The 24,031-nt window shown below is 39.5% G+C and overlaps 1 protein-coding gene across 3 annotated transcripts in view; it reads left to right on the forward strand.

The window, feature by feature from the left end:
• The window catches only part of negr1 (neuronal growth regulator 1), a 135,314-nt gene that overhangs the window by 55,763 nt on the left and 55,520 nt on the right, over window positions 1-24,031 (forward strand). For all 3 annotated transcript variants that reach the window (XM_039647690.2, XM_039647691.2, XM_039647692.2), the window contains exons 5-6: window positions 9,197-9,317; window positions 13,713-13,861. In XM_039647690.2, coding sequence (XP_039503624.2) covers window positions 9,197-9,317; window positions 13,713-13,861 — 270 coding nt within the window. The remainder of the gene's footprint in view (window positions 1-9,196; window positions 9,318-13,712; window positions 13,862-24,031) is intronic.

Consider the following 24,031-nt stretch of genomic DNA (forward strand, 5'->3'; position numbering starts at 1 on the left):
TAGTTATTATATTTAACTAAAACCATATTTTTCATTACTTAAAATAAAACAAACTCCTACCGAAATCTCAGAAAAGTTAAACAAAACAACTTTATGAAAATTATATATAAAAAATATTCAAAATATTAATAAAAGCTATAAATGGACATGCTTGTTTATATTACGGTCTGTAATTCCTTCAAGGTTCATCGTTTTTGGAAACAAATTAATGATAGTGTCATGTTTGTTGTTTGTCTTGTTCATGCTTTCATATCTTTTATTTAGAAATTTGTCTTAGTTTTGTTTTATGGTTTGACTCCCGACCTTTACCCCTCATGATGTGATCATGGCTGTGTCTGAAATAACAAACTCTCTTGAGTACATGCTTATTTTGAAAAAGTACAAGTACACTTCATGACTGCTAAAAAAGTATGTTTCGTTTTCGTATGAATGTGTGTAGTACAAATGTAATCTGGACGTACTACAGTACATTCGCCATGGTGTCATTATCATATGACCTACCAGTGCCAGTTGTGTCGCTGCACTGCCATTTATAAATCCTCTCCCGTGGCCTCATGGGATAGTAAAGTGTATATCATGTGCACACTTCAGAATGTCACCCGAAGAGGTAGGTCTCCTGGGTACTTTTTGCCTACTCTTCAATGAATTCTGTGAATTCCCACATACTTCTTTTGTCACATACTGTTTTTCACTTACTATATAGTAGGGAAGTATGTGATTTCGGATGCAGCCAATGTCTTGTGCTTCCCTTAACTAATGTGTCATGTTCTGATTGGTTTATCGTCTTGATTGTTCACAGGTATTTCTTGTTAGTCTGCATTGGTCCATGTATTTAAGCCCTCATGTTTGCCCTGTAATTTTGTTGAGTATTGAAGTAAGTTGCTGTTGTATGTTTCATGTGTCAGGTTATAGTATATAGTCAAGGATTATGATTATGGTTTAATAATTTTGGTATTTTCATGTTTCAGACTTTGGTTTTTTACCATATTAAATAAACTCCACTTGGGTTCATTACATCAACATCCTGTTAGAAGCTGACTGCTTATCTTATGGTGATTCTAGATGGGTCATAACAATAATCGATATTTTTATTTGCACATTTATGTGCTGCAGTGATAAATCAACAACAAAATGGCCCTATTTTTCCCTTAATGGCCACAGTTGTGGGCGTGAGCATAAAAATATATTTTGGGGTCCATGTGTAGTTTATAACATTATCATATGCATTTTCTAATATTAGCATAGTGCAGTGGTATATTTTACATCGTAGTTTAAACTCTTCTCTTCCACAGCTATAAATGCCTGAACTGTGCGTATTTAAAAATTCACGGCTTCATAAGGGCTGTCCTGATTTGTATTCACATTATTTGTGGTATTTGTAAATGCAATTAAAGACTTTATGCTGTTACTGGCTTGACATTTTACTCTAATGATCCATTTACAGACACATGCGTTTATGATTGGACATAATATCGCTGAAAGAATTTCCAACTTTTACAGCTGTATTCATTGGGCTGTGCAGTACATTGCAACCAACCAAGCAAATCAAAAAAGCAAGGCCTTATTTTATGGAACAGTGAGATTTATCAGAGAAGAAATGCACTGTTACATAGCACAGTCCAATAGTGACCCATTATTTTTGTATGATTTGAAGTGTGACTGAAATTGTAGCAGGTTTCCCAGTCAAGAAACAGCAAATGTAGATATGTGAAAATTCCTGAACATTGTAAAGCAAAGAAAGAGCCTTTATATCTGCAAGACTCGATAAGGATGATGTGGGGGAGGCCTTTGGATGGCATTCAGTGTCATTTTACTTCAGTAGAAACCTAGCATAAAAACTAGCAAGAAGAAGTCAATCTTAACAGTTGTCCAGGGCTTACAATAAGCTTTTGAAATCAATGAATGACATTAGTTCTGTTCCAAAATCTACTGAACTGCCTTGCTGCCTACTGCCTACATAAGCAGCAATTGATTTCAATAGTGTTAACTGTTAACACGTTGCTAAGGTAAAGGCATAATACAATACTAAGCATAAAATATTATATTTTTGATTGCTTTCCATTACACAAGAGTAGATGTTAAAACTCCATGCTGATTTGTACTCGGCTTTCGCCAAGATAAGCACAAACTAAGACATAGCTTTACAGATACCTAGCTTCTCCATCCATTTACGCTTCTTTTCATTTGGTGATGTGAATCTCCTTCTGACCGGCGTTAATGGCTGCAGACACAACACAACGTCTGCAGCTACAGTATGGTCTCCCCAGGGGCCAGCACGACGAGTAGGGGACATCTCTAGGGTCTTCAAGTTGGGCACCTTCCGTCCTCATTGTTTCGTCGACTAGAGTGCTCAAGAAGGCTCGACAGTGACTCCAGATGCCAGAGTCACCCCCCTCTGTCTCCCACTCAACTCAGCCCAGCTTACTGACCTTTGCATCCCTCCTGCTGCTGAGGTTGCTCCTTCCTCGTATTTCACATGTGACCTAACCGCAATCTCACAATCTCTTCACAACCCAACCATAGGCGCCAACGCGTTTGACTAAGGCTGTCTTCGTTAATGTAGGTTCAGTGGCAACGGTTCCGTTTGGCATACTACCATATAACTGCAATTACTATGCAAACTATACAAATAAACCAACAGACTCTTCAAGTTTTTCAAGAATTCTACGAAACCCTAATGTGACGGTCTATAAACAGCCAGCCGGAATATTTCCGTCTCAACCACAGCCAGTTGCTGCTCCTCTCTGCTGCTTCAGATAAGTTCTTTACTGTGCGACGCAACTCTTGGCCACTGAATCCGATGTCTCTGAGGAACCGGGTTGTAGAGTGTGCCACAAAACCTCGACAACCCACTTCCACTGGATAAACCTGGACTCTCCATCCTCGCTGTTCTGCTTCAGTGGCCAGATGAGCTTACCGCAGTTTCTTCCTCTCATATGCCTCATCTACAGCATCCTCCACTGTTAACTCTACCAGTTGAACAATGAGTGCTGATCCAGACCACAATACAATATCTGGTCGGAGGTTAGTGGTGGCAATCTCAGGTGGGAAAATAAGCCGTTGACCAAGATCAGCCCCTAGCAGCTTCCAGTTGTCCTGGACGAGAATTGGTTTTAACATCTTTTCTTAGTGGTTGCTCACCTGGGTGGAGGAATGTTGTCTTCTGTGTGTAATGTCTTGCTAAAACAGGTGGCAACTTATTGGTCATGTTACGCTTGCCTTCCAATGCTAAAGTCAAACATCGCACTACTTGGACTTGGCACCAAGTAAACCGACCTTGGCTAAGAGCCACCTTACATCCTGTCAAAATGTGGATCCCTCTCCTCCTACTACCCATCTTGATGCTCTAATGATTACTTCCATTGCCATGGTAAAAGCCAGTGGAGAAATGGTGCAATGAATATTTCATCAATATATTTTTTATATTGCACTGCTTATTTCTCAAGAATCACAGAGTACTTTAAATGGCTGTGTCCGAAAGCTTAAAAATGCTGCCTTCTGAGAAAGCATTCCAAGGTAGGAATCCAATGTTAGCTTCACTTCCTGTCTCGTCTCCTGAGATACCTTCATCTGATCGATGATTTTTGAAGGCAGCATAGATGTATCCTTTGCTGCTTTTGATGTCCCACAATCCTGTGAGCTCCATTCTGTGATATTTGAGCTAAAAAGTAAAGATGACATCTGAATGATGTTTGTGTGTAATGTATGTATGTATTTGGACAACGTTTATTTACTTGGTTTTCATCAAAGCTCTCTCTTTTTTGTTGCATTAAACCATTATCCTGCCTCAGAAGTCTGTCTCAACTCAGTTTTGTGAGGTACCTTTGTTGCGCAACGTCATTGCCCGATAGGACAACGAGGCAACAAGTCAGCTGCCAATAAGCTTTCAGACACAGCCGATGTCTGTCTTTAATGTAATTCTGGCTTACACTGGATGCCATTATGCTTTGTCCTTCATCATTTTCTGTGATGTAAATTTAGGTTTTGAAACTGGAAATTAGAAGTAACGAAAGGCCTGACTGATTGAACCACTTGCTCCCCGAAACTACGAACTGTAGCGCACATACTAACAAAAGGCTATAATACATTTTCATAAATTACTCTATGAATAATGCCCCTTGGCTTCACAGATAAATAACTGATTGTCTGGAGTGGCCATCTTCCCTGCACAGTACAATATGGCTCCCATTCTTCAGCATGATAGGCTAAAAGCCCATTTGTCTATTTACATAGATTTGTGACACTGTGGTTAATGATTTCATTCAACTGAATACTTTTCTCCACAGCGCACATTCTCTGTGGGGCACACAAAGCCTATGTTCCCTTAGCATGAATGTTATTTATAAGGATTGGATGTGTTAGAGGAAGAACATGATGTTATTCTTGAATTTTAAATGGAAAACTTAATGAATTAATAAATCCTGGCTACTAAACCCAGTGCTGGCGAAGAGAATAGGACATTGAGGTGGAGACAGCAATTGGAGCAGTCTCTCTGTTTATAAGCTGATAAGTCATGGACTGATGATTCCATTCCTTAATTGTGAAGAAAACTCATTTTAGCCTCTGGCTGAAGAGGTGGGATATTAATTGATCTTGTAATTAAAATAACATGTTATACTTGTTGGGAGGATAAAGTTGCAAGACTATATAAATCATCCCTTCCTCCAAAGCATCTTTGTTACTTGTGATAAATTAATTATTGTTGTTCTGGAGATGTGCCAGTTAGTCATCCTGCACATCCACCCGACACCAATATCAGTGAACTTTAAAGTCAGACATGCTGTGATGTTATAAAACCTATTAAGAGGGAAAATTAATAAACTGGATTACCATGCAGTTTCAGTTAACCCACTAACCTCTGGCTTCATTGTGATAATAGAAAATCACTTTAGATTTGTTTTCCCATTTGAAAGATCAGGTTATACCAAGCCTAGATGTATCCCAACAATAGAAAAAAATATTCAAATTAGTCAACCTGCTTTTTTGTAGGTGTCAAATCTGTGCATGAAAGAAAAATCACAAAGGTGTTTAACCCTAGGGAACCTTGTTTGGCATTTATTGATGTATTCACTGATTTGTGAGGTGCTGTGTTCACAGGTATTCTCAAACATAATCTCTACCTTGTCATTTTAATTTGCGTTTGTGATCAAGCCGCAACTGGCAAATTTGTCAAACAGTAAGCCCCGCAGCATTCATTTTCCATGCCAACTTTGCTATTTTCAGACCCTCCCATCTGGTACAAGCTTAGAAACTCACCAATGATTTACAGTCGCAATCTTTTGTTATGAAGCCTGTAAATGACTAGGATTGTAGGGCTTTTGTGGTTTTTACACCGTGATTTCACATTAGCGAATGCTGGTATGTGATTGGTATAATAAGAGCTCCTTAAAAGACTAATGTAATTGTATCTTAGCTGTGAATAGCTGTGAGAAGCAGATTCTTGTTATGAAACAGAAAATGGTCTTTATTCACAATCAGTCAAGTGAGAATTGAGTCATAATTTCTGAATTCATTTATTTATTTATTTTTGACCAAATGAACCCCCATAATATATTCAGTAACTCGCTAAAACATTCACTTCTTTTTTACTGTAAAATATATTTTTGATGTTTGAAATTAGATGACTTTCATGAATTCTGTCCCTCCGGACCCTTTCTCACTGCAGTATATGTGCTCAAACGGTTTTAATTAATATGAAAAGTTGTGGTTGCAGTTGTAGCTAATGCTTTGTTTTCCTCCCTGGGTAGGTCTTGCTAATGCAGCTTTATAATGAACTGGATCATCCCTCAGTGAGGACAGATGCAATGGTTTGTTAGATACGAGAAGTTAGCTGTGTGGATAAATATCAGAGCCAGCTTCTCTTGTGCTATTAGGCAGCCTGCCAAGGCATGCCAATAGCTTACAATACAGCACAAATCTCAGTGATGAATGACACAGACAGATACATACCATATCTCACTCTCAGCAGATTTCAGCCGCTCTCAAATCTCTGTTTTTATGTGCAAAACACATAAGCTGAATTAACTTGAAATCCACTTGTGTAACCTCCAATATGGAGGTGTTTTTGCAGATTTAAAGCATGTACACACATAACAGACGCATAGATGTTTCTAGTAAAAGCACTCTTGGATTCTCTCGCGTTGGCTCTATATGCAGAGAATTTTCTGATTCTGCCTCTGAAAGCCATATTATAGCATCCAAATCCATTTACAGTAAGCTCACACTGATTAACGGGCCAGAGAAGGTGTGAAATATTGCGACTGTATCCCAACTGAAATGTCAGGTAGTGTGGCAAATGTTTGAAGAGAACAGAGCTAGTCATTCTGTTTTCTGTTAAAAAAAATGCCTTCACAAATCTGAACACTTTCATACCACCTGACTGACACTGATTTGAATTGCGAAAATTATTTTATCTGCATAGACTGGCGGTTATAAATATGGGTTTGCATATAATTAATTGATTTTGACACGTGATGCTACTACATGTATAATATATGTGTAACTTGGAGTAGGATTTACTTGAAAAAAGCTTGCTAAATTTTTTCACTCAAAAAAATGCTAGTAAATTTACAAAGATTTGCCAAGTAAAAACCTAAACATATTTAGCAGTAGCTTTGATTAGAAATCTTTAAGTTAAATTTACTTGGAATATGGAATTAAGGAAACTTCACAGAAAATAAGTAATTTTAACTCAGTTAGTAAAGATTGATTAATATCGATTTCCTTTGCCTTTGTATTAGTCATTTATAGTATGTGCTTTACTTATATCATCAATTTATATTACATCATGTCAGATGTTAAGCATTATGTGAATGCAAACACCTCAGTACTTGGTAGACCGTAACTGGCAGTAACATTTGATGGGTCGTTTTTGTGTTTGAATGTGTCATTTTGAGCAAAAAATACTCGAAATGCCACAAAATGACAAGTTAGTAATACTGACAACAAAAATCAATGATAAAACAGTGTAAATAAAGCTGGAACCCCAGTATCAGAAAAGTTGAGTAATTTTTACTTAATTTTATTGAGTTGATATTTACACTTTCATTTCTACTCGCTTGAATTAAGTACTGATATGGAATTTACTTAGTTTTTTTTTTAATTCTTGCCTGAAATGACTTTTTCAATTAAATTACATTGTTTTTTTCACTAGTATTTACTTCACCAAAAAATCATTTTTTACAGAGTAAAAACACATGTGCCCCAGTTTCCACTATCTAACACCCATTCCTTCTTTTCTTTGAATATCATGTTTCACTCAGACATACTGTACGGGTACATCAGATTACAGAGTAAAATGGGTTGAGAACAACATTTTTATTTGAAATTATCTATTCTCAGCCATGTCCTTTGGGCTCAGAAGTCATTTGTCCTCGGCTTTGTCATAAGCAATGTGTGCCTTTAATCTCTTATTTTATGTTATCTTATCCTTATATTTTATGCTAGTGTGCTTCTGTGATGCTCAAGTTATGTAATGCTCCCTAGGCATTTTGATGGGGTGATGCCTGTACTGTAAATGCATGATCCAGCCAAAGCAAAAGATTCATCCATTGCCATTTATTTGGATCAGACAGACTTCTCTTCCAATACAGTATATGCCAAAAAAATCTGCATTCAAGCTGTGTTGATGTGTCACATTGCTATTTTCATTCCCTCCCAGGAGATTGTGGAATGAAGAAATGATGAGCAGCACAGTTTCACAGAACAAAATATCTCAACGCAGAGATTATAGTGATGGATATTCTTATTCTTTATACACAGTTATCGCAGCCATGAAAACTTAGATATTTGAACTTTATGATTTCTTGGCCTGAGTAAAAAAATATTAACATTTCTTTAGTGGATATTGTTTAGCCTAGTTTAAGTCATTGATACCTAATATACAAATATGAATCCCTGTTAAAAAAAAAAACATGATCTAATATGAGTTTAATTTTGAACAGATGTTTTTAGAAATACTATACAGTCTTTTCTTATCTTCGTTGACTAAAGTTTTCTCCCTCACATTGAGTCATCAACCATACAAATAGTGAGTTTTTTCCTTCTCATACTAAGGAACATGCTAGATGCTTTAGATGCATGGTAGATGCTTTGATTTTTTTTTAATGTTGCAAATAATTTTTCCTGTTATGTTCGTGTACAGTGTAGGGAAGCTCATGACTTCATATTTGTTAAATGATGTGACATATATCTGTGTGAAGCTAACTATGGAGCCCAAAGTCTAAGAACATCACTTGTTTCTGTTATCACCACAATAGTGGAAATTTCTTTTCAGCTCTCAGATTACATGAAACGTATTACACAGAAGGCCTGGAGAACTTCATACCTTCAACTGTGGGGCTATAGAAGAGAATGTCAAAAATTCAATCAGGAAAAAATAGTCTGAACACAGACCTCAATAACTTGCAGGTGATTTTCAAAGAACGAGCTGCCTGGAATATGAATGTCCCCCACTCAAATTCAGACATAGCAAGTAATTTAACGCTAGCTAGAAAGACATAAGTGGATCACCTGCTTGAAGGGAGTTATTTTCTTATTTTTTTTCTATGTCGTGTTCGACTTAGTATTCTGTTCAGGCCTGCTTTATTTGTGTGTATATTAAGTATGGTGTCATTTCTTTCATAGCCTTTTTCTATATGTCCCTTTGAGTTTGATCTCATGTCATTCTAGAAGCTTACTCATTTACTCATGCTTTAAGAAATAATATACAATAGGTTTATGTATGATAAACATTTATTTATTTTTTCTCCACTGAGAGAGGTTATTGCTTCTTGACTAAAAATTCAGCCTATAGTTAAAGCTTGCTCACTGATGCCGCTAGAGAGATTTACACTGCATTTGTGAACATGAAAGGACCCTCATTTTACATGCACATATTCAGAGAACCTTCCTCAGCTCCACAGCCTTTGAACAGCCATTAAACAATTTATCACTGAGCAGTTAATTTCTTTTCTCTAACCCTTGGGACAAACGGTATTTCTCAGCATTGCACCCATAAGATTTACACGCATTGACCACTCTGAATCTTGTTGCTAATTCATTTCTGCCTCTTTTCACGTGACTGTAAATGAAAACTTAGCATTTTTTTTTTTTCGAAGGCCTTTCCTCTCAGGCTTGAAGGGTTAGTTTATTTGAGTTCGCTTATGTGTGTTCACTCTTGCCCTAAATCACGTTGGTTTTTATTTTCTTTCTGTAGTTCCTCCAGCAATCCATGAGATGAAAAGTCACGGGGTTCGACCCGGTCAGATTGCCCTGCTGAGATGTGAGGCAGCAGCTGTCCCCTCTCCAGTCTTTGAGTGGTACAAGGGAGAGAAAAGGTAAAACCAAGAGTGATAGATGATAAAAGTATTCATTTCATTAGCTTAGCTGTACAGTGATCTTTTATCATACATTATGCATGTTAAGTGAGTTTATTTGTGATTCAGAATGCTCACTACGGAGAAGATTAATGATGGTCGGGACCGCTTTTTGTGGCAAGTGTGCCTTTGCAAAAAGATGTAATATTCTGATAAGTATTCATGCAGTCACTACATTTGTTGAATCCACAGTATAATTACTGTACAATCAAACTGTACACCAGTTTTGAGAGTTTTGCCTAAGGTTTAATCACTGAAAGCTGAATTACAGTCTTTAGTAGTGTTAGTTTAATAGCTATGGATCTGCAACTTATCAAATATTACAAAGTGTCTTATTAAAGAGTCTTAATTCCAAAAGATAGTGAGTCTTGGCACAGCATAAGCTCATGAAAATCACTTTTGCCACTTAACCATCATTTTTAACTTTTAATTAAAGTCATACACTTCTGGCAAAAATAGTCTAAAGAGCTCAAAATATAACATTTGGTGACTGATCAGCCAAGACATCTTTTTGTGTTTAGTGTTTACAAGGTATTGAATGAATATTTTTATATATTTTTTATTAATAATATATTTTTAGGTATGCTTTGGTATAGGCTTTGGTTCTAATGTCAATGAAATGTCAAATCACATCTTTAACTCTTCAGTTGTCATGACATGTCTAGTCAACTGTGCACAACACATAATGTGTCTTTCTCTTTTTTCGGTATAATGAGGGCTACAGAATGTTAAGTAGATGTAAGAGATATGACCAATCACAATACAATATGCAAATGAATGCATGAAAGAATGCCAATTGCAATTAAGTATGCAAATATTCATCACTGCAAGCACACTGAAAAACACGGGGACACTGCTAACTGTTCCAATTTATTGCCGCTTCGACCTTTCTCTGGAAGTGTCAGAGTTTTATTTTAGGATTTTTGTCATTTTCTGTCAACATTTTGTGGCTGTGCACCAGCATTTTTTTCTACTGTATTGAAGATGTGAATATTTTTTATATCTCCAATTCTTCCACAGTTGGAGATTTTCAGAATTGAATTAAAAATTTCATAAAGTATACTTCTACAAAAACTAAAAATAGATAGCACACTTAAGGCACAAACCATTTTTGTATGGAGTCTAGCTGAATAAATAGTGTAATGTGTAAATGAATAAAAAAGTTTTGAGGGATGATTCTATGATTCACTATAATGATTGATTGTTTACAAACTGCCAAATGTGATGGAAGGAGATTGGAGCTTTGCTCAAAAGAGTCATCTTATATTATTTCCTTCGATACAAGTTTACTTCTGAAAACACAATATGTATACATTCACATCAAACTAGCCATAAACCTAAAATATGTTAGGAAGAAGATGTTATGCTATCTTAACCCTACATTTAATTGTATGTTTGTATAACCTCATTACTAGTAAAGAACATTCCAAGTCTTCGCACCAATCAGTGATGACTCAAGTGGTGGTTCTTGAATTTAAAAACCAAATTACCCCATTACCCATCATTTACCCACTCTTGCTGAGTACGATCTGAATCAGCAGTTCACACTGTGCTAATTGTAATTATAGGCTTCACTCGATTTATTCAAATTGCAAAGGAGGCTTATTGGCATTGGGTTTGTACTCTGCTTAATCTAAGGCTTTCCATTGAACATTGTTGCTAAACTGTCTGGTTTACTGTATTTTTCAGAACTAATGGTAGTGAGGTGCAGGAAAATAGTGAAAGAGAAACCATTCAAGTAATATTAAGTAAACCAATATGAATAATGCATACATATCATGAACTACTTTTAGATAAATTAGATAATCATGGAAAGTGATAATCATATTTTTATGAGGTATATATATATAATATATAAATATAAAGGTAGTTGGGTCTCAATGATGTTCCTTTGTGATGGAAAGCACTTGCGAAATTGTGATTCCCTTAAACATTCCACTTCCCAGTTGCAATATGTTATTGCTTTTAAGTAGGGATGCACAGATGTATAAAAGCAATTATTTTCACTATCTGCCATTGACCGATTGTTTAAAAACAGCCAATGATCTGGGCCTATTATATCCTGTCAATCAAAAGGGTGTGGAAAAACATGTCAGACTGCAAATCATACTGTGGCTTCATCCTAAATCGCATACTTCCCTACTATATAGTAAAACAGTATATGACAAAAAAAAAAAGGATGTCTAAATTCACAGTACTCATAAAAGAGTAGGCAAAAATGACCCGTATGACCTACTACTTTGTATGATGAAACGACTTTGTCATTGATTACTAACCCTCATATCACTCCAAACCAGTGAGACCTTCATTCATTTTTGGAGCACAAATTAAGATATTTTTTGATGAAATCCGAGAGCTTTCTGTCCCTGTAGACTGATCCTCAATGCCATTGTTCTCTAACAGCTTAGCAGACTGACATGAAGGAGAAGAGATTCTTGAATAAAGGCATTATTTGGGAGGGGGTTATATATACAAAAAGTACACTTTCCTCTCTGGATTTGATTCATACAAAATAAACAAACAGTTACATAAGTCAATGTCTAAAATGTACATAAATTATTACTAAGGTGTATACTTGAGTGTATTATATCTGAAAATAAATAGCAGTTGAATATAATGGCTCTGTTGTTAATTTAAACCTTTAACAGTATAGTCATTTACTAATTGAGAGAGGTAGGAGAGAAAATAACTATTGGTCCATATAACAGATTGATATATTAGTACAATCCTTTTTGTGTATCATGTACTATAGCACTCAGGTGCGGTGGTAGCTAAGGTCTTTTGTTTTAAGAAAAGTTTTTGTTCAAGTAAGTGTCAGCAGGAGACAAGCTAATGGAGAGTTGTGGGACAAAAGGTCAGCACATTTACCTGTGAGAGTAACATGGATGACCCAGAGTCAGGACTCAAGAGCAACTGCTGCTGAACTTAAGACCTCGACAAAGCTACAAGCCATGTGCAAATTTTTCTGCTTCTGATTTTCCTTTTGGCAATTCCCTCAGGATCACGGACAATTGTAACATCTTTTTACATTTTCCTTCATAACTCACAGCCTATAATATATCTACCTGCCATCTTTTGGTGTAAGAAACATTAATATGTGTCAAAAACAGAAAACTCAGTTGGGTGATATGAAAGACATTCACAAGAAATCAGTGTGTTAAAGTCCTCCATAACCGTGACATAACCGAAATTAGTATTTTTGGTAATAATTACTTTACCTTTTCAGGAATTATTCATGTTTATGCCACATGTTCTGACTTTATTGTTTTTCTGTTTGGGGTTCCAAACTGAGAAAATTGTTAGAACAATAAAACATAGTATAAAGCATTAAATAGTTTAGTAGAAATAAAGTAAAGTAGAAAAAAAGTAGATTTTAAACAAATCAATATAGACAAATGGTTTATCTACAGTATGGTTCTTAAGCTGAAATGTGTTAAGTCAATTAACACCTTTATGTTTGAATATATACCTGTGCTGCTTAATATTTTTGTAGAAACTGATTTTTTTTCCTTGAATCTTTTATAACAATACAAAATTATTTACTGTCACTTTTGATGTATGTAATGCATCCTTGCTGAATAAAAGTGTTTAAAAAATAACATTTGAGACTGAAAATATTAGTAAAAAATGTTCACATTTAGAAATTGCTAGTAGCAATCATTTTTACAGTGTAGGGTTACTTTTGCACAATTTTAATCAACCATTTTTTGCAGTTCGCATCAAATTAATTTTTAAAAATACATAATATTCCATGTAGTCTCTCGGCATGTATAAATGAAAAGAGAAGGGGCTCTTAAAGCAACACTAAGTAAGTTTTTACCTTAAAATAATGTTTTCAAAATCATTTCAGTATTTCATCAAGTTGTGACATGGTGAAATGCACTTATGCCACGGCTTTGCACTCCTTTATCTGATATATCCACGCTGTATGTAAGATTGCCAGATCGGGTCGCATTTCTTTAGTCCGAGACGTAAGAAAACTATAAATTTGACATGCTTTACTGCAAACGTTACAATTGCCGATAGGTGGAGCGTACTCGACAGTAGACTACAACAAAACTTTCATAAAATCATGCATTATACTCTACCTCGTCTGTGGTCATTGTTGATTCCAAAGCCGGTGCTGGATAAACAGAGAGCATGTGTGCGCGTGCGACGGTAGGATGTGGTAGGCTAAATTATTTACAACAGTAGTAATGGACAATTCCGCTTCCAACCTGTTGGGCGACCGCAGAGGAAAACTTGCTTGGTGTTGCTTTAAAACAGTTTTTGATGGATGGATTGTTAGCATGTCACACCGCAGCACACCATTGTCCCTGCTTGACATGTCATGTCAACTGATGGTCTCATTTCCAGGATTAACATGGGCCAAGGAATAGACATCAAGAACCTCAGCTCCAGATCAGTTCTCACAGTCAAGAACATGACACAGGATCGCTATGGCAACTACACCTGTGTGGCTGTCAACAGGCTGGGAACAGCCAACGCCAGTGTGCCTCTGATTCGTAAGTAGCAAGCTTTACTCTCCACTGGTTAATTGTTGTCGTGGTGGTAGTTTTCACACATGCCGTTAGAGTCATCGCAGAGCTCCGCCGAGAAAACACAGTTTTCACCAATCTTTAATACATGTGTTGCAGAGGAAATGAGAGAAGATGGTACTCAAATAGGTCATTGTTTTGGAGTCTGAAGTTTTTCTGTGAAGCATTTTCAAAGAGCTATCGCTCTTAAAATGAGATGCAATTGCTTTGAGCAGTCTGTTTGAAATGCTTAGTGTTTTTCTGTTTCAGTGGCCGCCGAGTCAATAATAAAAGTGGGCTAACAAGATAAACAAATGAGGGGGGAAAAAACAACAAGAAAAAATAGTGATGGTCTTAAAAGTGGCAGATGGAAAAGTTGTTTTAAATGAAGCATATCAAAGGCCCAGCTGAGATGAAAATTCCAGGATCTTTCACGTTCTACTGAAGACCGACAGTCTGTGATGCGGGAAACCCAGAATAGACCAGAAAGCTGCATTTTCTCGTCCCACCAGAGTTACTTCGTTCTTATTTTCCTCATCGCTAATGAAAAGGAAACCTACCCTACTGTGCTCGTAATGAGAAATGGCAAACAATTCCTCCACAACACGCACATCTCCACATCTGTAGAGATTGCAAATGCAAGCGCTGGTCATCATTGCCTGGGCCTAAATTGCTGTTATAATATTGGTCAATAACTATTGATGAAGCAAAGGTGGATTCAGGGACACATTAATATTTAATGGAGGACCTCAACCTCAGAGACAAGGTGTGGAGTACTAATCAAAGTGCAGTGTTTGATTTTCTCCTCAGCATGAAGAAACCTATCATTTCGCTCTATTTTTAGCCTAGCGTATGATTTCCTCCCTCATATTTTATACCTAATATCGATTGAAAGTGTTTCTTAGATTATTCCCACAGATTTGTTTTGTTGTCTCTGCATCCTAGACATGCAGGATCCCTAGCCGACCACTATAGTCACAGAATTAACTACTTCTCCCCCGATGGAACTGCCTGGGTCATTTACTGTACTGTACGTCTGCCAACATCAAGGTGATTGAGTGCTTTTGGCATCTACAAAGGGTATTTAGCATAGTGAAATGCTCTTTAATAGCAGGGATGAGCTCCCATTACGGGTCCTCTGTGGCAAGGTGAAAATAAAGGAGGTAAAGGCCATTACTCCATTTCCGCTAAGACGTTTAGCTTGTCAAAATTCATTGTTTTTTTGTTGTTGTTTTTTTGGATGAAATGAGGGATTAAATTTGAAATATTTAGTAGCATTTCTTAATGGGAGAGTTCACACAAAACTTTGGTCATCATTTTCTCACCTTAAGGCCGTGTGTCCACCAAAACGTTTTTAGCCAGCTGAAGACGCCGTGCTTTGGGCGCTTGAGAGCGTTTAGGCAGCGCAGCTTTTTTTCCGTTGAGACGTTTCGTTGCTATGATACAGAATCTCTGCAGCACCAGACTGATCTCATGAAGTAGCGTGTGTATGACACGCCAATTCGCATTTCCATTTTTGGCGTGCTATTAAGACGCATAATCGCTTTTCAGCGTGTTTATGAACGCCGTTGACTTAACGTTATTACTGTATATAAATATATGACTTATATCAACCCCGTCCCTAAACCTAACCGTCACTGGGGTTAATGGCATTTGAGTGTTCCCTTACCATCCTAGGAAAAAAAAAAGATATGACTTACCTCAACCCCGTCCCTAAACCTAACCGTCACTGGGGTTAATGGCATTTATGACTGTTCCCTTACCATCCTAGGGAATAAAAAGATCGCTCCCCAGATGTAGATCTACATTTTGCTTCATTTCGCGCAGACATTTGACTGCGTGTACAGACACGCGGAATCACTCGGACGTTAATGGCGTAGACATACAGTACACGCGGATGGCTCAAAATGCGTAGAGATAACACGCCACTTGACTCGAAAGTGGTGTGTATGTTTACGCAAAAGTCATGATGTCATGTTGGCAGCACAGTTTACTTAACTGATTTCGCAGATAATTTGTTTCATACTAAAAAAATAATTTTTCATCCGTTTTGTTTGGTTAGCTCTGCTGGTTGATGTCGTTGAACAGAAAGAATGTTGTGACAGTTGGTCGGTGTGGTATTAGTCCCGCCCCTACTCCACTGTGATTGGACGGCTGGGTAAAAAGTGACAGTGATGAGACTGCGTTTTATCCAAAGTTGAACCCCGGCGACCAGTAAAAACGCTGGGCGCTCAGCACTTCAACGTGAAAAAAACACTCAGCGCATCGTTGCACTCATGGCGTTTAAAAAAACGCGGCGGTCCCATTGAAAACAATTGAAAACATATGCCAGGCGCGTGGAAAAACGCTTTGGTGGACACACAGCCTAAGTTTGTTCCAAGCTTGTTCTTTCTTCTGTGAAAGACAAGATTATTTGTCCCTACAGTAAAACTCATTGCGATCCAATGTTATTTTGGACACCAATGACTTTCTTTGTAGGGATAAAAACATTTTTAAAATTGCTTTTCTGCTGAAGACAAAATATTTTAACCGGTCTGGGATGACATGAAGATGAATACATAATGACAGAATTTTTGGATGAACTTTCTCCAAAATGAACCCTCAAAACAGGTGTTTTCATTGTCACTATCTACACTGACCCAGTACTCCCACTAAAAGAGAGCTGGCTCATGAGTCTCAATTCGATTAGTTCTTTATTGGCCTGAATATTTTATTTCTCATTGTTTTATGCTTCACGTAAAGTGTACGTTTGAATGTAATCCTTAACAGCAGAATTAGAATATTAACTGACATTATGCTTAAGAGATTAAATTTTCATTAAGAAAAAGTGCACTTTCATGAAACGTTGGCGTTGGCATGCACTCTGCTAATGACGTTAGACTCAGATACACTCAGAGATCGAACCACATGTTTAAAACTGCATTATTTAAGCCCTACCAATTGCCAAATGACCCCAATATAGCTAATGGCCTTGGTTGCAATAGTCAGAGATAGATTCTCTTCTGTAGATATAAAAAATGCATGTCAAAGCATCACACTCAGTCAGTCTTTGTTTTCCCAATGTCTCAATGGGAATTCATTAGTGTGAAAGATAATAACTCTTAAGGATGTGTTTAGCACATGTTGACTATAATGAAAACAATCTCACAGAATGTTGTTGTTTTTTTAGTGCATACAACTAGGTGAAATGGTTGCGTAAATTGATAAACGGCCATGAGTTTCTCAGCATTGTGCTGTGCCGTCACTGTATAGTAGTTGATATTTTTCCTTCAGTGAGCACTGTAAAGACTCTGGGTCGGTTCTGATCAGGGGGGAATTTGCATATCATAATTAATAATTGATAATTAATAATTATTCATACAGATTTGGATCAGACCGGTCTTACATGTTAATTTATTAATTTTACCCATATGCATACATGTGCATCCCCGCAATCCACCACAAATTAATTGTAATTGATTGCAAGCACCACGTTTTACAAGACAGGTAAAATCAATTAGCTCAATTTAGTTATATAGCTTGTGAAAACAAATTCTGTGGCCACTAGAATCTGCCTTCCCTGCTATATAACCAAATACCCTCTTAGGTATTTATAGTTCTGTAAAGCGTGTAGCTTTAAATCGACATTTCATTGACCCATATCATGAGCAAGACAATCAGTCAAGGTAAGCATATTTTGTATTTAATAAAGTTCCTACTTAAGCATTCACTACGTTACAATGATACATGTATTTACAAACATTAAAACACAAACTAAGACGACGCAGAGCGTTTAGACAATGGATACGCGCAAGTTAAGTGAGTTTGAGAGAGAGAGTGAGAGAGAGAGTGAGTTGTAAGAGAGAGAGAGAGTTACGTTCATCAAAACAGTCAGTTAACCTTTCTTGACACCCCAAAACATCTTCTTAATGCTTCTTAGAAGCTCTAAAAGAAGGTATACTTGCAAGGCACATGTGGTCTGTGTGAGTCGTGGGCTCGTTGCTCGACCCGTTCGGGCCACGTGTCGGCTAGAGGTGCGCCGGTCCGGCGCGCGTGCGTCACGTGAAGCGCGGCCGCGGCATGTTGGCGCGGCCCGTCCCGGCTCGTTCATGGCTGCTTTGTTCCGTGGGGAGTCACGTGGCGTTCGTCGGCATTTAGCGCCAGTGTTTGAAAGGCTGAGAGTCTTTGAGGTGACGTTACCCGAGGAGATAGTTCGGCAAAGTCCACTTCCTTTCCTGGAAGACGAACTTGGTAGTCCACTTGAGGAAAAGATGAAACTTTTAGACGAACAAAAGGAAAGACCCATGGTTGGATCAGAGTCCCGTGAGGTTTACATGTTGAGCGCTGGAAAGTTCAGAAGAGGGGGAGGGCGGACCTGCGTTCTCACATTTATCACCTTGGAGAAATCCATCCCCTTCCTGTTGGCTTGAGCCAATCGGAGAGTGGATGTTGCACGCGGGAAGCTTTCTTTTGTTCCTCAGCGCGCGCTTCTCGTGGAAGGGGGTGTGTTAAATGAGGGTTTTGCAATAGCAATTTGATCTTCATTGGCAGTACAACGAATTAAAAATACACTTTACTTTACATCTCTATGCATATTCGAGTGTTTCATTCAATAAGCATTCTAGAGATATCAAGGAACATTATGTTATATCAAAGGAATATACACTTATGTTTCAAATGCATGACGAAGGTATTTTTAATTCCTATTTAAACTGTGATCAAACAAAGTTATTTCACTGTGACATGGGGAAGACACATATACATAAAAACCATTGAAAACATTTTGTTGAATGTTTTTAAACACCAAAAGTCCTTCTCTTTGTTCAAAAACATTCCACACATTCCGATGTGTGGGGGAAGTGAAAGGTTTGTGTGTGTGTATGTGTTGATGTAACTCGCCTGGCCAAGATTCATTACATCTCCCCCTTTTCGTTAGGTGAAGTCCTTGTGTGACTTCATCGAACGACACCATCGCAATGGACGGATGGCAGGTGAATCATGAGGGTCAGGTGGCAGGCGGCGGCTAGGCTGAGGTAGGGGCTCAGCTTGCTGAGGTTTGACGCAGTCTCCAGCGTGGTACCCTCTTCCTGAGGGTCCCGTGGTGGCTGTGGAGGTTTGCATTTCCTTGCCTCTTGTGCAGCGTGGATGTCAAGTGTCAGGGTGTGGTTGATTACCGTAGAGGTACCCAGTGCAGAATCAGCTGCAGTCCAGGATTGGACTACCGGTGAGGCAGTTGTGCAGTGCAACAGGTGTGCAGTTGAGACACAGCGGTCACTGGGAACAAGTCCAGTTTGGCTGGACCCCTCCCATCATCGTTCATAATTCCAGTTCTGGAATCAGGGTGAAATCGTGGGTTTCGTCCTGGCTGGGACTTGACCCAGGCTCGGTTGCAGCAGGGTAGCTCGGGTCTTGGAGCCAAGGCTGCTTGGTGAATTTTAGCAAAGTCATTCTGGCAGACAGTGAACAGTTGTCTCGCTGGAGCTCACTTGTCTGGTTCAGTAGAATGCTGTGTGCGTTGCGGATTTATCACAGTTCCTTTCAATTTCTTGATGGTCTGTGAGGAGGCACTCTGTGTTGTGAGTTACCTTTTGGCTGTGGGATTTCAGTTCGTTTGGTTGCTGGACAGGCCGGTGTTTGACTGCGTACTGACAGCAGCGGCGTGGGAGTCCATTTAGCTCTGCTTGCGTGGCAGTCGACCATATGCTGTCTGATGTCGGATCCGGCGGTGAGGCGGTCGACAGTAGCTGTCCTCTGGTTGGCTGGAGGCACAGGAAGACGACCACAGCAGCATCCTGTAACAGAGACAGGGGAGAGAGAGAGAAAGGGAGGAAAGAATTCAGCGGCTGTCGGCTGGGACAGCCTGATGCCTTTGAGGATGCCGAGATGTCCTGGTGCTGCGGTGTGCAGCCCACATGGTGCGTGACTGGGCATACACTGGCATATCCCCCTTTCTGCACCGTGGCAGCACAAGCCGTGGCGAAGTGATGTCACGAGGTGCATGAAACTGAGTTGTAGGGCCGTTGAGCAGCATGTTCTTGGTGTGCTGCCTGATGTGTCCGACGGCAGGCTTGGGAGGTTGGAGGGGTAAAGAGGTGGTAGTTTCAGAGTTCATTTGGTTAGTCAAAGTCTTTAGTGAGCTGAAAGGTGCAGAGTAGCAAGTTCACCTCTCCATTTGGTGCTGAGGCTGTGCCTTCATGGCTGGCTGCGGGAGTTCTTGTGACCTCTGTGACCTGCCAGTTAGGTTCTCTTGACCTGTATGACTGGAGGGGGAGGGGTTCTTGAACTTGAGCTCAGGCATTCAGTTGATTAAAGTCTATTAAAGGCTCAAAGCGATCTAACAGATCTTGGGCAATCAGAAGTGGGTACGTGATCGTTCTTGATCGTTACCCTGGGTGAATCAGGCTCATAGGACCTAATGGATGAATGGGAGCTACCTGTTTTGAGCCAGAAGTTGTTTTGGCTGTAGGGTTTTCATTCAGCTCACATGTTTGGGCTTTGAGAGTGCGTTCTTGACTCTTAGCTTTAGCAGTGAGTCTTTCGACGAGTTGGGCTGACATTAGCGTGATGTTTGAGCTAGTGTCTGACAGGCCTTCAAGGCTCAAATGATTGTCTCTGGTGGTGGTTATGTAGAGTCTTTTTGGGCCACCCCCTTTTGTTTAGGGTTCCCAGAAGTTTAGGCATCTGGGCTGGTGTTGTGATCGATGAGCGGTTAGGGCCGGTGTTTTGTGGGACACCGGACTGTCATGCTCAGGTTGTGCAGCTGTCAGTTGTAGCGGCTGCTTGGTGTTGTCGCTTTGTGATGCGACCGTGAGCTCTGTGGTCTGATGCTGACAAGCAGTGTTCTGGGTGTCTGGCTTGTCTCCTTGTGGTGCCTCGTGCAGAAACGCTTTCAGCACCTTCAGGATTTCTGCCGTCTGTGACGTGGTTGCACTGTTGTTATCTGATGTGTGCTCAGACTTGTGCTTACCAGTGGCGTGTTGAGAGGGTACCGCTCTGGGCTGGTTGGGCTTGAGTCTCTTGGTGCTGGGCGGTCCATTCTGGGTCGCCGGCTGGCTTCCAGAAATGTTTCAGAGCTCTTGCTCTGGGGCGTTAGATGAGCACCATGCCTGTTGTGTTGCCCTCTGCTGGCCTGGAACGGTTTAACTCTCAGTGAAGGTGTTTGTGATGTATGGGGTGCCTTCTAGGGGCAGCTCTGAGTCGTGCTCAGAGACAGGTTAGTCTGAGGGTTTTTACACAGTCTTTTCGGACAAAGTCTTTGCTTAATGTGAGCTTTGCGGGCCCAGTCTCGTAGCTGAGGTAGACAGGCTACAAGCACAGGCCAGGGTGCTTATCGACTAACTCACTGTGGGATGCAGGTTTTAAGGGAACAAAGTTCTGAAACTGGTATCCTTTTCATACCTGATGGTTTGCTTCTCGAAGTAGGCTTGCCGAAGTCGGTGGAGTTTCAAGTCGGTCTTACTTGATGTCCACGGTGGTGATAACCCTTGGTCTGATTCTGGATCAGGGAGTCAAGCGATCAAAGCTTATTGCAACAGCTGGTAGTCCATTTTGGACAGTCTCTGTTTGACGATCTAGGAAGCTGTGCACTTCGCGACTGGACGTAATCCATATCAAGCAGAATCTGTTTCATGCAGTCATGTTGGTTCGACAGTTTGCAAGTGAAACTCTTGTCTGCATGTCGTGGGTAGATGCAGGGTCCTGAGTGAATCTTGGGACCTTTCTGGTTAGCTTTGTTGCATCCTTTTTGAAGCCATGCCGTGGTTTGGGGCAGTGGTTCCTTGCCAGGTTGAGGTCGGTTTAAGCAGGGGCTCTGTGGCATTCTGGCACACTTGTTGTGAGTGACTAATGCATGGCCCTAAAAGTTCAGAACTACTGCTTAATAAGTTAGTTAAGTGTTTAGCATAAAGCTAAGTGTCTCTTGTGTCCTTATCTTAGCTGTGCATGTTAGGGCTAAGTCTTGTGTGGTTCCGAGCGTATTTCCTGGAAAGGACATATCCGAGATAAAATAAATAACATAAGGTGGTCCTTATGACTAAATTATTTCTCTGGACTTAGCTGGTGGTCCACTATGGCTCGACGAAGTGAACAATAATAGGAAAAGGACCGCTTTCTTATTTAAATTCTGCTTATTATCGACCCTCAGGACTCTAGTAGTGCCCTAGTAAATTGTTGAAATTACTTGCGTTGCAGGGTCACAAACGAGTGCATTGGTTGAAACTAAGCCAAAATAACAAATAAGGGGGTCTCGGTTTCCTTTCTGGGCCCTATGAGGAATAGAACCACACTCGGACAAGAGAGGAAATGAAATTAAATCATATAGATGACCTAAGGGAATAGCTGCTTGCTATTATCATCAAGGTCGAAGGAATGAAATAATCAATGAGGCAAAATAAAATTAAAATTAAAGCAAAAGGAAATAAAGTGATCAAAACACGGGAATGATCTGAGGTCAAGAGTGTTCAGTGGCATTAGTGACTAAACTTTGGATTTGCTTTGATCAACACTATAGTGGGTTGTAGCGGTTGGGTGTTCAAAACCACATTGTGTGTCCCTCCAAAGCTTTAGTCAACATGCCGATGAAAATTCCTACGGTTACACGCGTTATTCTGTAGTTAGTCACGCAGTTTTCATGTAGTTAAACTTAAGTTTAATTAACAAGGCATCTGCGAAGTTCGCCCTTAACGGTTAGCAAGGAGTATTCCTAACCCTGTGAAGGTAAACTTTAGCTAATAAGAATGGTAAACATGGAAAGTGAGTAATTTAAAACCCTAACTGGTGTTGAGAAAGTATTCTAGAATACTTTGCACTGTGGAACACGAGCGGTGAGTAAGGGTTCACGTAAATGATGCTAACTGTTAACTGTGGAGGTTATTCAGCTTAGCTTATGTTTGATGGGAGCTAGGTAAGGTTAGCTTAGCCTAAGTTAGCTTGATGCTAAGCTAGGTTAGCTTAGCCGGAGTTAGCTTAGTGCTGGGTTAGTTTAGCTTAGCCTAAGTTAGCTTGATGCTAGGCTAGCCACCCAGGCTGGTTTGCTTACAAAAGTGACATTACAAGGTAATACTTCCTGTGACAAGTTGTCATGGGAACCAGAGCGTGTCGCTAGGCTAGGTTAGCTTAGCCACCCAGGCTGGTTTGTTTACAAAAGTGACATTACAAGGTAACACTTCCTGTGACAAGTTGTTGTCATGGGAACCAGAGCGTGTCAGAGCAATTCAACAGTATCTGAAGAATGTCTGTATATTTTACATGAATCATGCACGTTTTAATGGGTTAACATGAGGCGCCTATACTTTATGATTTCAAGAACTTTGGTTGCATTCAGTAAAACGCAAATGTGTTTTGGCATTTGCTGATTTTCTCATGGAACTCTGTTCTTTACTTTACACGTCTTTTATTTGTTTACAGAGTAAGGAAATAGATTTGCTGCAAGTCAAAGCTTGTCTTGTTCTATTTGTTTACAAGGTAAGGAAATAGGTTTGCTGCTGAGTCAAAGCTCGTCTAAGCATATATAGGTACGTCTCTCTCATGCATGAGTGTTAGCTCTTCCGCGAGTAGCTTGTTTTGATCGTTTAGTGGCTTTCTGCTTGTCGATGCAGCTAAAATTTAGGTGAATTACATCAATCTAACAATAAACTTAAGGCCTTTACTTTGTAGAAAGGGGGAGCGTCTCCCAGGTCTACCTACTTATACCTCTGTCCTGGGCTTCCTTCGTCAGGAACAGGTTTAGTCATACCACGATTTGGATTTCTTTTTTTTAACCAAAGCAGAATAGATATCGGTACAGATTACAAGCTGCTGAGGTGAAACCTTTGTTACACAGACTTACGCTTTAATGCTGATGTTCTTGATATCAGTTGGGACTCTAAGGCTGTTTTTTTTTTCAAGGTAGAGATGTCAATTTCAGCTATTTGTTTTATCTGCATTTAGATAAGCCAGCGATCAAAATGCGTGTTGCACGTTGCGTTTTGGTTGGGTCGCGATGATCGAGTGCACGCCTGTAGGTTAACAATAGTTAAAACTCGGGTGATTTTACTACACTCTGTCGTCAGGGTAACGTACTGTATGCCCTGTTCGGAGTTGGTGTTTTCTGTAACTCTTCACTGTCACGAAACCTAATGTTTAACGGTGCTGATTTAAACAACATCTAGAAACTGTCTGTTTCAAAAGAGTCGTGCATAG

Source organism: Pimephales promelas, chromosome 8 (genome assembly GCF_988280905.1).
Source record: "Pimephales promelas chromosome 8, fPimPro1.hap1.1, whole genome shotgun sequence".
Classification (NCBI taxonomy): Eukaryota; Metazoa; Chordata; class Actinopteri; order Cypriniformes; family Leuciscidae; genus Pimephales; species Pimephales promelas.